This window comes from Erythrolamprus reginae, chromosome 1, assembly GCF_031021105.1.
Source record: "Erythrolamprus reginae isolate rEryReg1 chromosome 1, rEryReg1.hap1, whole genome shotgun sequence".
NCBI classification, from domain to species: domain Eukaryota; kingdom Metazoa; phylum Chordata; class Lepidosauria; order Squamata; family Dipsadidae; genus Erythrolamprus; species Erythrolamprus reginae.
The window spans coordinates 139,902,551-139,915,202 of NC_091950.1; the positions used below are offsets into that span (position 1 = coordinate 139,902,551).

Below are 12,652 nucleotides of genomic sequence, written 5' to 3' on the forward strand. Positions count from 1 at the left end.
TATATGAACCTGTGTGTGTGTGTGTGTGATTGAACAGTGAATTGGATCTAGATGAAGTAGGTCTTATTAAAGTCAGTGTGACATCTTTTAAATCTTACGGTGATTGAACAGTGAATTGGATCTAGATGAAGTAGGTCTTATTAAAGTCAGTGTGACATCTTTTAAATCTTACGGTGATTGAACAGTGAATTGGATCTAGATGAAGTAGGTCTTATTAAAGTCAGTGTGACATCTTTTAAATCTTACGGTTTAGGGAATTTAAGCAAAATTCTAGTCCAGTCAATACTTTGTTCTTTCAAACAAACCAAATGTGGTCTTGGTTTCTCAATACGTCAATAAATGTAACTTCGTCTAATGTAAAATTTGTTGAATTTCAAATTACATGCCATGTCTTTTTATGAAATAAATTTCCATTTCTTGTTTGGTTACAATTTATTTATTTATTGGATTTGTATGCCGCCCCTCTCCATGAACTCGGGGCAGCTTCTTGATAAATCAGGTTATTACCATTATTGATTAGGCAGCAGGGAAATATTTATTTAGAAAGAGCCTGGTTGAGTTATTTGTTTTTTGATGGAGGAATGAAAAAAAAATAAGGCTGTTGATATATAGTATAGGAGAGTATGGAAACATAAAGCTGAAATCTTTATAATGGTAACAACAGTCAACTGCGTATTCATTATCTTTGGAAAGAGACATTGGGGGACTTTATTAGGAAGAAAGATCGGAGAAGCCAGTTTTATTATAAGCTGTATAGCCCTTTATGAAATGATATGTGTATTTTACAAATATAGTAAAAGATTTAAAAGCTCTAGCCTGAAAATGCTAAGTGGTATCTTCCTGTTTCTAGGACTCTGAATTTAGTAATACTGACCAGATGGATCTTTATGATGACGTGCTAGCTGCCAGCTCACAACCTTCTGAAAGTTGTACTGGCAGCTCTGAGCCACCAATTGACAGCCGCCATGAACAATCTTCTAAGTCAAACAGCAAATCCCCTGCTATTTTGTATACATACAGTGGACTACGCAATAAAAGGGCTGCTGTTTATGTGGGCAGCTTTTCTTGGGTAAGTATTCTAAATTAGAACAGGAAATAAATAGAAGTTGACTTTGCAAAATACTCATTGATAATTTTAGAGAAAAGCTGCATTATATGCTTCTGTCATACGTTCACTTTGATTTGGTATAAACTATAACAGCCATAGAGGCGTTTTTTGAAGCATTTACTCCATGCTACAAAACATAATTTTCTTCTGGCACAGGTGGTTCTTTTTAACAATAGATAGCGATACATTGTTGGTGTGTACCTGAGAAGAAAAATAATTGTTATTTCTGTTTGCATCCATATGGACAAAGATTTGATGAAAAATTAACGTAGCTGGTTTAGAGGTTTTGCCTTTTAAACTAAGATTGCTATTTTGGAGATACAGAAATCTGGATGATTAATACATGGCAGCAGAAGAGGTTTTTCTGTATCACTTAGATTTTTGCCACTCGCATATAGTAACCTTATTCTAAATTAGAGCTGTGTTTTCCTCTATCCCTCCCAAAAAATGGGGGAACTCTCTCTGTTGAAGTAAATATATATACCATAGTGCTTGGAAATGGATGCTGTTAGTCGCAAAGTTGTGCCAAAACCCATGGACAATGTTCCTCTAGGTCTTCCTGTCCTCTACCACAGTGTTTTTCAACCAGTGTGCCCTGGCACACTAGTGTGCCGCGAGACATGGTCAGGTGTGTCGCGAAGCTCAGAGAGAAAGCAAGCAAGAGAGAGAGAGAAAGCAAGAGAGAAAGAAAGCAAGAGAGAAAGAATGCAAGAGAGAGAGAGAGAAAGAAAGAAAGAAAGAGCTAAAGAGAGAGAGAGAAAGAGAGGGAGGGAGGGAGAGAGAAAGAGAGCAAAAAAGAGAGGAAGGAAGGAAGAGAATGAAAGAGGGATGGAGAGAGAAAGAAAGAGGGAGGAAGGGAGAGAAAGAGGGAGGGAGAAAGAAATAGAATGAAGGGGAGGAAGAGAGAGAGAGAATTTTTTTGTCCAAACTTTTTTTAGCCCCCCCCCCCTCAATGTGCCCCAGGGTTTCATAAATGTTAAAAATGTGCCGCGGCTCAAAAAAGGTTGAAAATCACTGCTCTACCATCCCTCCAGAGTCCATTTAAGCTCATGCCGACTGCTTCAGTGACTCCATCCACCCACCTCATTCTCTATCAACCCCTTCTTTTCCCCTCAATCTTTCCCAGGATTAGGCTCTTCTCCAGTGGGTCCTTCCTTCTCATTAGATGGCCAAAGTATTTTGAGTTTCATCTTCAGGATCTGGCCTTCTAAAGAGCAGTCAGGGTTGATCTCTAGGACTGACCGGTTTGATCACTTTGCAATCCAGGGACTCGCAGGAGTCTTCTCCAGCACCATAGTTCAAAGGCCTCAATTCTTTGGCACTCAGCCTTCCTTACGGTCCAACTTTCACAGCCATACATTGCAACTAGGAAAACTATAGCCTTGACCGTACACACTTTTTTTGGCAGGTTGATTTCTCTGCTTTTTAGTATGCTATATAGGTTTGCCATAGCTTTCCTCCCCAGGAGCAAGCATCCTTTAATTTCTTGGCTGTAGTCCCCATCACTGGTGATCTTGGAGCCCAGGAAAATAAAATCTGTCACTACTTCATTTTTTCCCCATCTATTTGCCAGGGATTGAGTGGGCTGGGTGCCATGATTTTAGTTATCTTAATGTTGAGGTTCAAGCCAACTTTTGCACTCTTGTCTTCCCCTGTATCAAGAGGGTCTTTAGTTCCTCTTCACTTTCTGCCATTAAAGTGGTATCATCTGAGGTGGTTGATATTTCTCCCAGCAATCTTAATTCCATCTTGTGATTCATCTAGCCCTGCCTGTCTCATGATGTGCTCTGTATGTAAGTTAAATAGAAAGGGTGACAGTATACAGCCTTGATGAACTCCTTTCTCAATTTTGAACCAACCAGTGGTTCTGTGTCCAGTTCTCACTGTTGCTTCTTGACCCGCATATACGTTTCTCAAGAGACAAATAAGATAATCTGGTACTCCCATCTCTTTAATAACTTGCCAAAATTTGTTGTGATCCACACAGTCAAAAGCTTTAGCATAATCAGTGAAGCAGAAGTAGATGTTTTTTTCTGGAACTCCCTAGCTTTCTCCATCATTTGTTGACAATTTGATCTCTAATTCCTCTGTCTCTTTGAAATCCTGCCTGTACTTCTGGTGCTGGAGCCTAAGATTTTGAGCATAACTTTACTAACGTGAAATGTGTGCAATGGTGTGGTAGTTTGAACATTCTTGGCAAAAAGGAATCCTCAATCTGAGTATTGTATTGGCAGTTCTGTGTTAGCAAATACTTCAAAAGAAAAGGATTTAGGGGTAGTGAACAGTGCAGTCAGGCGGTAGGGAAAGCAAGTAGGATGCTTGGCTGCATAGCTAGAGGTATAACAAGCAGGAAGAGGGAGATTATGATCCCGCTATATAGAATGCTGGTGAGACCACATTTGGAATACTGTGTTCAGTTCTGGAGACCTCACCTACAAAAAGATATTGACAAAATTGAACGGGTCCAAAGACGGGCTACAAGAATGGTGGAAGGTCTTAAGCATAAAACGTATCAGGAAAGACTTAATGAACTCAATCTGTATAGTCTGGAGGACAGAAGGAAAAGGGGGGACATGATCGAAACATTTAAATATATTAAAGGGTTAAATAAGGTCCAGGAGGGAAGTGTTTTTAATAGGCAAGTGAACACAAGAACAAGGGGACACAATCTGAAGTTAGTTGGGGGAAAGATCAAAAGCAACATGAGAAAATATTATTTTACTGAAAGAGTAGTAGATCCTTGGAACAAACTTCCAGCAGACGTGGTAGATAAATCCACAGTAACTGAATTTAAACATGCCTGGGATAAACATATATCCATCCTAAGATAAAATACAGAAAATAGTATAAGGGCAGACTAGATGGACCATGAGGTCTTTTTCTGCCATCAGACTTCTATGTTTCTATGTTTCTTTGGCATTGCCCTTCTTTGGAATTGGAATGTACATTGACATTTTCCAATTCTGTGGCCACTGTTGAGTTTTCCAAATTTGCTGGCAAATTGAGTGTTGCACTTTTACTGCACCGTATTTTAAGATTTTGTATAGCTCAGCTGGAGTACTGTCACCTCCACTAGCTTTGTTGTTGCTCAGACTTCATAAGGCCCATTTGACTACACATTCCAGGATTTCTGGCTCAAGGTCAGTGAGCACCCCATCATAGTTATCAGGGATGTTAAGCTCGTACTTGTATACTTCTTCTCTGTAATTTCTCTTCTTAATCTCTTCTGCCTCTATTAGGTCCCTGTTATTTTGGTCCTTTATCATGCCCATCTTTGCGTGAAACATTCCCTTCATATCTCCAATTTTCTTGAAGAGGTGTCTTGCCCTCCCTATTCTATTGTTTTCTCTGTTTCTTTGCATTGTTCACTTATTAAAGCATTCTTATATCTTATATCTATTATCTGGAATTCTTCATTTAATTGGGTGTATCTTTTTCTTTCTCATCTGTTCCCTTCTTTCCTCGGCTATTTGTAAAGCTTCCTCAGACAGCCATTTTGCTTTCTTGCATTTCTTTTTCTTTGGGGATGGTTTTTGTTGCTACCTCTTGTACAGTGTTGCAACCTCCATCCATAGTTCTTCAGACATTCTGTCTATCAGATCTAATTCCTCAAATCTATTTGTCACATCTATTCTATATTCATCAGGGATATGTTTTATACCTGAGTGGTCTAGCGTTTTTCCCTACTTTGTTCAATTTAAGCCTAAATTTTGCAACAACAAGATCATGATCTGAGCCACAATCTGCTCTTGTTTTTATAGACATTATAGAGCTTCACCATCTTTGGCTGCAGAGCACATAGTCAATCTGATTTCTGTGTTGACTATCTGGTGATGTCCATGTGTATAGTCATCTCTTGGGTTGTTGGAAAAGAGTGTTTGCTATGACCATCGTATTCTCTTGACAAAATTCTACTAGCTTGTGCTTTTATGTCTCTTCATATGCAGTGGACAACTGACCAGCAATTGACCAGAATAATCCGCTCTATAGGGGTTTATGATGTCGTGGAGCTGAAATTTGCTGAGAACAGAGCCAATGGCCAGTCTAAAGGGTGAGCAATGCAGGGCATCTCTGTTAATGATTGAAACATGAAGGGCAATCATTATGGAAGATACTACAGAGTAATGCCGAGTACTTTATGATCGATCATATATATGAATATATAGACACAACAGTCTGGCTTTTTGAATTTGGCTTTATTTTTGAAGAAGCTGAATGTTTTGCAATATGCCTGCCTACTAGGGCTAAACTTCAGACAAAGATAAGATTCTAATAAAGGAAAGAATGAAATAAAAGAGGTTAACTTAATTTGAAAATTAGTTTTGCTTGTTTGCTTATAAATTTGGCTTCAGAGATATGCAAATTATTTCAGACTTGAAATGGATAGAAAAGGTGCTTCAAACACAGAACATTTTAAATTAATGAATTGTTCTCCCATTACATGTGTTATGTGTGTCCCCTCTAAGAAACCTCTCCTTGCTACTCCTTAACCCTCTAGCTATGCATAGGATTCCTGAAGGGAAGCAGACCGCTGAGATCAGGAGTGTGAAAGGAAGATCAGACTGAAAAAGAATAGAAAGGGGAAATGCATGTCTGAAATTAGCTAAGAAAAAGAATGGCCAAATGAAAAAAGGAAACAGAAAACTAGACAAATTGGGTCAAGTTATTTAATCTAAAGCAATTTAACTCTTCTGGCACCAAAAAAATGATGTGGGCAATGGAAACAAATGAAGATACTGTTAGGTGGAATTCTGCAGGAATGATGAGGCAGCCTCCCTTCCCCCCCAGATGGAAGCGCTCTTCTGCCCCCAGCCCTCCACCCATCCACCCATTATAATTAAATATGAGGAAAGCTGGGAATTTACCATTGTACAAGAATGGCTAATTCTTCCCTTCCCCTTGTTTAGATTGTAGACCTTATAAAAGTTTCCTAATACCCTTCCAATGATTTTTCTGTGGCTCTTTGAACAGATACGCAGAGGTGGTGGTTGCTTCTGAAAACTCAGTCCACAAACTTCTAGAACTGCTACCAGGAATGATTCTAAATGGAGATAAAATAGAAGTCAAGTTGGCTACCCGGCAAAACCTTGCACAGTTTGAGGCACAAGCCCGAAAACGTAAGTTTAGCTGGATATGCTATGCTAGCTAAATAGGTAGTAAGGCAGAGAAGGAGGCATTGGTTAGTTTATTTGAAAATCCTGAGCACAGCTCTGTAGACTAGGAGCAAATTAATTTTCATTTGTAGAAATAGAAATATTTTTTAAGGAAGGGAGGTGACTTCATTACATTTAAATATAACTGAAGCTTATCAAAATCTCTTGCTTACCACCCTCCAAATTGCATGGGCTTAATTGGAGATTGTTGTCATACCTGGAATGCTTAATATCCATAAACAGATACACTGTTTTTATATTTTGTGGCTTTTTGTGATTTTTCCTAGACAATGGTCAGATTTTAGAATAATTTAAAATGCATGTTTCCATTGAATCAGATCCCTGGATCTCTACAAAGTTTAAGCCCTGTATGATCATAAGAGCATCTATTCCTCTTATAATATAAACAATTAGAAATTAGAACCAAATTGGATTGTATTTTTTCTATTTTGTCATAGTGATGTAACAAAAATATTTATTGGAAGTTTATGCTGTATGAAACAAAAATCATGTAATTACTCCGATGCTTAATACTTTTCCTCATTTGTGATGTCCAACAGGGGTGCCTCCAATGGCTCACTCAAGGGATTCCTCAGACTCTCTTGATGGCCGAGCAACTCCAACAGAGAATGCTATCCCACCACCGCGCATTGAGAAACCTCCCATTTTACCTTTCTTCAACCGCCCTCCCTCTGCGCTTCCTCTGATGGGGCTGCCTCCTCCACCCATACCGCCCCCTCCACCACTTTCTTCAAGTTTTGGAGTTCCCCCTCCCCCTCCTGGTATCCATTATCAGCATCTCATGCCTCCCCCACCTCGACTTCCCCCCCACTTATCTGTGCCACCTCCAGGGACAGTGCCACCTGCCCTGCACCTCAATCCAGCTTTCTTCCCACCCCCAAATGCAACCATGGGGCCTCCACCAGATGCCTACAGCAAGGCTTCTGCACCGTATAATCACAGCAGGTGAGAACTCTCCTCTCTTAAGAATGTGCATAAACTTGAAGCTGCACAAAGAAGGGTGTCTGGGTCTAATTCAAAAAGGAACTTTGTAAATTATTTCTTAGGATAAAAATGTGTTTTAGTTGGGCAAAACAGAAATGCCAAAAAATGTATCCAATTACAGGGAAAGATTTCATCCCTTAAGAGTCTTATGATTACTATAATATCTGCTATGGTGTGAAATAAGGGAGAGATACTTATTCAGCAATGCACTTCCTTTGGGGGGGGGGTCTTCATTCACGGTGGGCAAAGTAGTTCTGCTGAATGATGGGTGCATTCTTGTGTACTCCAGCAGGGAATTGGGCCCATTACCTCCACCTGTTGGTGATGCAGAATTTGATGATATCATGAATAGGAATCGAGCAATTTCCAGCAGTGCCATATCTAAGGCTGTATCTGGGGCCAGTGCAGGTAAGCGCAGTTGCTTAATGCTGTCTTTCCTCCCTAGCTCAGGCCTCAGTCTGAACATCTTGTTTATGTTGTTATGGTTCAGGAGATTACAGTGATGCTATTGAGACCCTGCTTACAGCCATTGCTGTAATTAAACAGTCCCGTGTAGCAAATGATGAGCGGTGTCGAGTCCTTATCTCTTCGCTTAAGGATTGCCTTCATGGCATTGAAGCCAAGTCTTACAGCATGGGCACTGGCAGCAGCAGTAGTTCCTCAAGGTGAGTTACAACAAGCAAACTTATTTGTGTTTTATTTGGCTGGATTTATTATATTCATGACTTGGTCCTATTTTTTCCTTGTTTGGAATGGATACATCCATATAAGCAATGTGTCCTTTTGTAATAAAAATAAAAAATGACAGCAATTGTAACCTATTAACCACACATGTTATTTTCCAGAAAAAGACATCGGTCACGTGATAGGTCACCAAGTCGGTCACGTGAGAGTAGTAGGAGGCACCGAGAGGTGGTTCATAATGAAGATCGACATGAGGACTATTTCCAAGAAAGAAGCCGGGATCACGAGAGGCACAGAGACAGGGACAGAGAAAGAGATCGGCATCATTGAGAGAAGTGAGAACACTTTAGATGGGGCAAAGGAGTTTTAATATGCCTGTTTGTTTTCATTATGTCTTTCTCCCTTTAAAAAAAAGAAAAGAAAGCCATCTTCTCTTGCCTCTAATTGGGTATTGTAGTCCATGTTGTCATCAGAATCATTGATAGGCATTGGACAGGAAAAAGTGGTGTTAAATTAAGACTCAATTCCTGTTTTGTTTTTGTTTTGCTTCATTTGTGGGCGTTTCATATTCAGTGCTTTGTAAACTTCAGTTGTTTCAGATGTTTGGGTGTCCCAAATGATTAGAAAATCAATAACTGTCAGTACTATTCTTCATGTTATTTTCAATTCCCTTTTATATGAAGCAACTTCAAGAACAGATAGTCTTCAACCTACGACCATTCGTTCGGCAACGATCCACAGTTATCACAGTGTGGAACAAAGGGATTATGTTTAGTCCCCAAAGTTATGAGTATTGCAGCACTCCTGTAGCCATATTGTGGTCTGGGTGTTTGGCAGCCCATCTACAAGTGCCTCATGATCAAACCATTTGCAGTTTTCCTTGCCGGCTTCCCCAGCAGGTTAATAGAGAACCTGGCAGGGAGGGTGGCAAGCTGCTGTCACCTGCTGACAGGACTCCCTCTTGTCTCTGGAGGCCGGCTTAAAAACTTCTGTGCTGAGGCAGGCCCCCAGAGTTGTATCTCTGAGCGTTGACTGAAAAAGCTTCGTGGTGAAATTTTCCTGGTCTGACAGTTCACCTCTTGGCGTGATCAAAGGAAAGTCTACACATGTGATGGCAAACCTATAGCACATGTGCCACAGCTGGCACGAGAAGCCATATCTGAGGCTACGTGAGGGGTTGCCCTATGTCAGTTCCAGACCAGCTGAATTCTAGCCTTCCAGAGGGCAGAGGAAAGCCATTTTCGCCCTACCCGGGCTCCAGGAAAGCCTCTGGAAAGCCTTTTTGGCACTCAAGCAGAAATAAAGTTCGCCATCAGTGGTCTAAACCCTTTCAATGGCATAGTGCAGGACCAGTAACTCAGCAGAGTTGCTCACTTCCAGTTAGAGTGGGAGTAAGTGGGATCCTACTCATTATGCTCCGTTAATTTCCCCCGGGGGAGTCACACCCCATAATTTGAGAATTCCCACTTTGAGTTTGTAGGGATGTAAAGAACTATAGCATCACTTTAAAATATTAGTACCTTCTCCAAAATTAGGCTAGTTTTTCCTGTTTTGTTTTTTTTTCAGGGAAAATGACCACATTGCTGGCCATGCCCCCTGTGACCCCAAGGCAAGGCAGGAAAGCGAACTGTGGCCCCTCGGCCCAAAAGGATTATCCAGCACTGCTGTAGATAATCAGACCAGAGCTTCTAATTTAACTACTTAAACAAGAAGGATATCCTGAAGTACATTTGTGCAGAATCTGCTTTGTTCTTTCCTGGGTGAAGTATATGCCTAAATTCATATCTTATTTCAGAAGGGGAAATATCAGTAAAAAAAAAATTTTCTTTTTTTAAAAAAACTCAAATTTAATTGTTTATTCCACTGTAATTGGCTCTGGGTTAAAGGGAATTGGACATCTTAAAAAAAAAAATCTAAACTACAAACTTTTGATTTCCACCTGTTTCTGAATGGTTGTGTAACACCTGAGGTGGTGGTCTTTTGTTAGGTACCATTCTATGATGGGAAGAAAGTAGTTGGATTATGCTTAGTCTATATAATTCAGTGGCAGAATAAACCTGGCTTCAAATCCTAGTCCGGGTCAACTATGCCCTAAAACATCCCACAATTTTCAATTCCCTCTGCATATAGGAATTCACTCTTGGAATTGCACTTTTCTAAACTATGCTCTCAAAAATGCCTTTAAAAGTGACTGATATTTTATGTTTCTTTCTTTTTGCAGGGATGCTGGAAGTATACAGTGTTTTTATGGACTTATATCCTGTCCTTAATCAAGACTAAAGGATGGGGGATTCTCCACCCACTCCTTCCCGCTGCCCTCTGCTCTTTCCAGACCCCTTGGAAGTGACTTTGCCTGTAGGACTCCATTTGGCACACTATGGCACTAAGACTTGAGTTCTTCCTAAGTGTGCTGCTGCTGCTGTTGCTTGATGGAGGAACACTGAATGACTTGGAGTTTGGGAGGGGTTGTCTGAGCCACTGTGACCAGGGGGCCATTTCAATCCATGGATTCTTGGATCCAAAGAGAATGGTGCTTTCCACAGAGGTCTGTCACCTCTTTCCTTTCCATGGCGTTTTAGAAACACCGGGGAGGAATGTATCCAGCTTCTCTCCTGTAGGAAGACCTCATGCTTCAGCACAGCACAAGGTATATTACCATAGCCTCACTGGAGCTTATGTTCAAAATTCAAACTGCATTGTCTTCTTTAGGCATCAGTGCATAGAGTCGTCCTTAATTTTTAAGCCTTTTTCCAAAGCAGCTTCAGTCTTGCACTCTAACAGCTTTGTACACAGCTTAGAAAAGTTTTGTTTTCCTTTTCTGGGATGAGAACAGGCTAGTTGCTGCTTCCAGTCATGTTTCTTCTTAATTCCTGAAAGTTGTCATACTAATTTAACCTAACTTGTTTTAGGAGGGGCTGTGCTGTTAAGCTTGCCCACAAAATTGAGTCTCCCTTAAAAAATAAATGTACCTTTCGCTATTGCAGGAGCTCTATCCACAGGTGATTTACTGACAAATTCCTTGCTTTGTTTCATGCATTAGCTGCTCTGATTGTCATTTCTTACACAAACCATTTGTTTTCAAGGCCATTCTTTCCCAGCATATCACCTTCCTTGTTGTAGAGGAAGAGTTGTGACTAGAAAGAGAAACATGGAATTGCGGCAAAGTCAATCTGAGACTTCTGGACATTATTGATTAGAGCACACCTTGAGAATTTTAAATTTTGTGTGATGTAAGTGTTGAATTAAGGTCCAAAACTACCCTTGCTCCCATTCTCATTTGGAATTTTCCCTTTGATGGGATTCATTCACACGTTTGCTTCGGTGACATCATAAAATCTTAGTGGTCTCTGGCATGCCATCCTAGGGAAAGACAAAGTTAAATTTTTATTATGTAAACTTAGAACTAGGATTCCTGGATCCAGTGAGCCTTTTAGCTGGCAACCGATTGAAATCAGAAACACATTACAATGGGGATCCTTATGGAAAAACAGTGGCTGCAGAAATCTTGATTCAAGTGTCATCTTTGAGATGGAACTTTTTGAGGTGTGCATTTTAGTTTTCAGTGCTCCATCCTAGCACCCCAGTTACATAGAATCAAGTTATATACCCTGGATTTCTTTAGTAAGACCAAGCACATTGTGACTATCCAACTGCATGGAGAAGCCCTCCTCATAGAAGGATCTGTCTTTTTCTCAGAGAACAATTGGATAGATTAAAGAGGATGACTGTGCCACCAAGGAGTATGATGCCTCCTTTTGTGCTGTTGATCCAAGAGGGTCTAAGCTCTAAGGTAATGTTTTTTTTAAAAGAGAAAACAAAAAAGTTAAATCTAAGCCAGCGGAGAGAGCTTAAACTGTAAAATATACAATATGGATTGGAAAAGTTGCTTTTTACCTAATGGGACATTTTTAGTTTGTTTTGAAATAATGGAAGAAAAAAAAGAAGAAAAACAGACAACAGAAAACAACTTCAGTTCCCTTCTACTCTCCCACTCCTGTTCTTCGTGATTTGATTTGTTTGTCCTTTTCTGATAGGTTGGAAATTGTGTAATAAACTTGATGATATTGTCAATCTTTTATACTGCATTGTATTGTTTCTTTTCCTTTTGTAAGTTTTAAAAGGGAGGGTGAGTTGTTTTATAGAAATCTCCATTTAAAAAAAAAGATTGTAGGGGGAGGGATTGGGCTAAATGTGACTTAGATACGTCAGTGAAGATGTATAAATGAGGCAGGTGCCATGTTCTAGCTGGAAGCTAGCCCTTGTACAACCATGGCTTTATGTAATGCTAAATTAGTTCAAAAACCACTTTGTGTACAAAAATTAAAATGCCTTTTTAAAAGATAAAACTTCTATCTCATCATTATATTTAACTAATCATACTTCAGACTGACAAATTGCCTGAGAGTATTGACTTCTGGTTAAACTTAATAATTTCCAGTATGGGAGGGGGGCAAGATGTGTTTACCTGGATTTAATTTTTGTTAGTGAATTATTATTTTTTTAACCTACAGTAATTTCCTTAGATCAGTGCTTCTCAATTATTTTCTGTTACAACTCCCTCTCTGGGAAGAAATAAGCATTTCGGATTTCCCCCCAACTCTCTGGCAATGCGCTCTCGTGGCCCGACCTGCCACCCTCAAATTAGAACCTATCTTCAAACATGCGTCCTACCTGACACTTGTACCAGTACCTCCGTCATGTT

At 39.9% G+C, this 12,652-nt stretch overlaps 1 protein-coding gene across 3 annotated transcripts in view; it reads left to right on the forward strand.

Moving 5' to 3' along the window:
- CPSF7 (cleavage and polyadenylation specific factor 7) overlaps positions 1–12,026 on the forward strand; it is a 23,156-nt gene extending 11,130 nt beyond the window's left edge. For all 3 annotated transcript variants that reach the window (XM_070767083.1, XM_070767067.1, XM_070767075.1), the window contains exons 3-10: positions 851–1,069; positions 5,056–5,159; positions 6,080–6,225; positions 6,822–7,227; positions 7,556–7,674; positions 7,757–7,931; positions 8,112–8,285; positions 10,172–12,026. In XM_070767083.1, coding sequence (XP_070623184.1) covers positions 851–1,069; positions 5,056–5,159; positions 6,080–6,225; positions 6,822–7,227; positions 7,556–7,674; positions 7,757–7,931; positions 8,112–8,280 — 1,338 coding nt within the window. In that variant the 3' untranslated portion in view covers positions 8,281–8,285; positions 10,172–12,026. The remainder of the gene's footprint in view (positions 1–850; positions 1,070–5,055; positions 5,160–6,079; positions 6,226–6,821; positions 7,228–7,555; positions 7,675–7,756; positions 7,932–8,111; positions 8,286–10,171) is intronic.
- Positions 12,027–12,652: the final 626 nt, after the last annotated feature.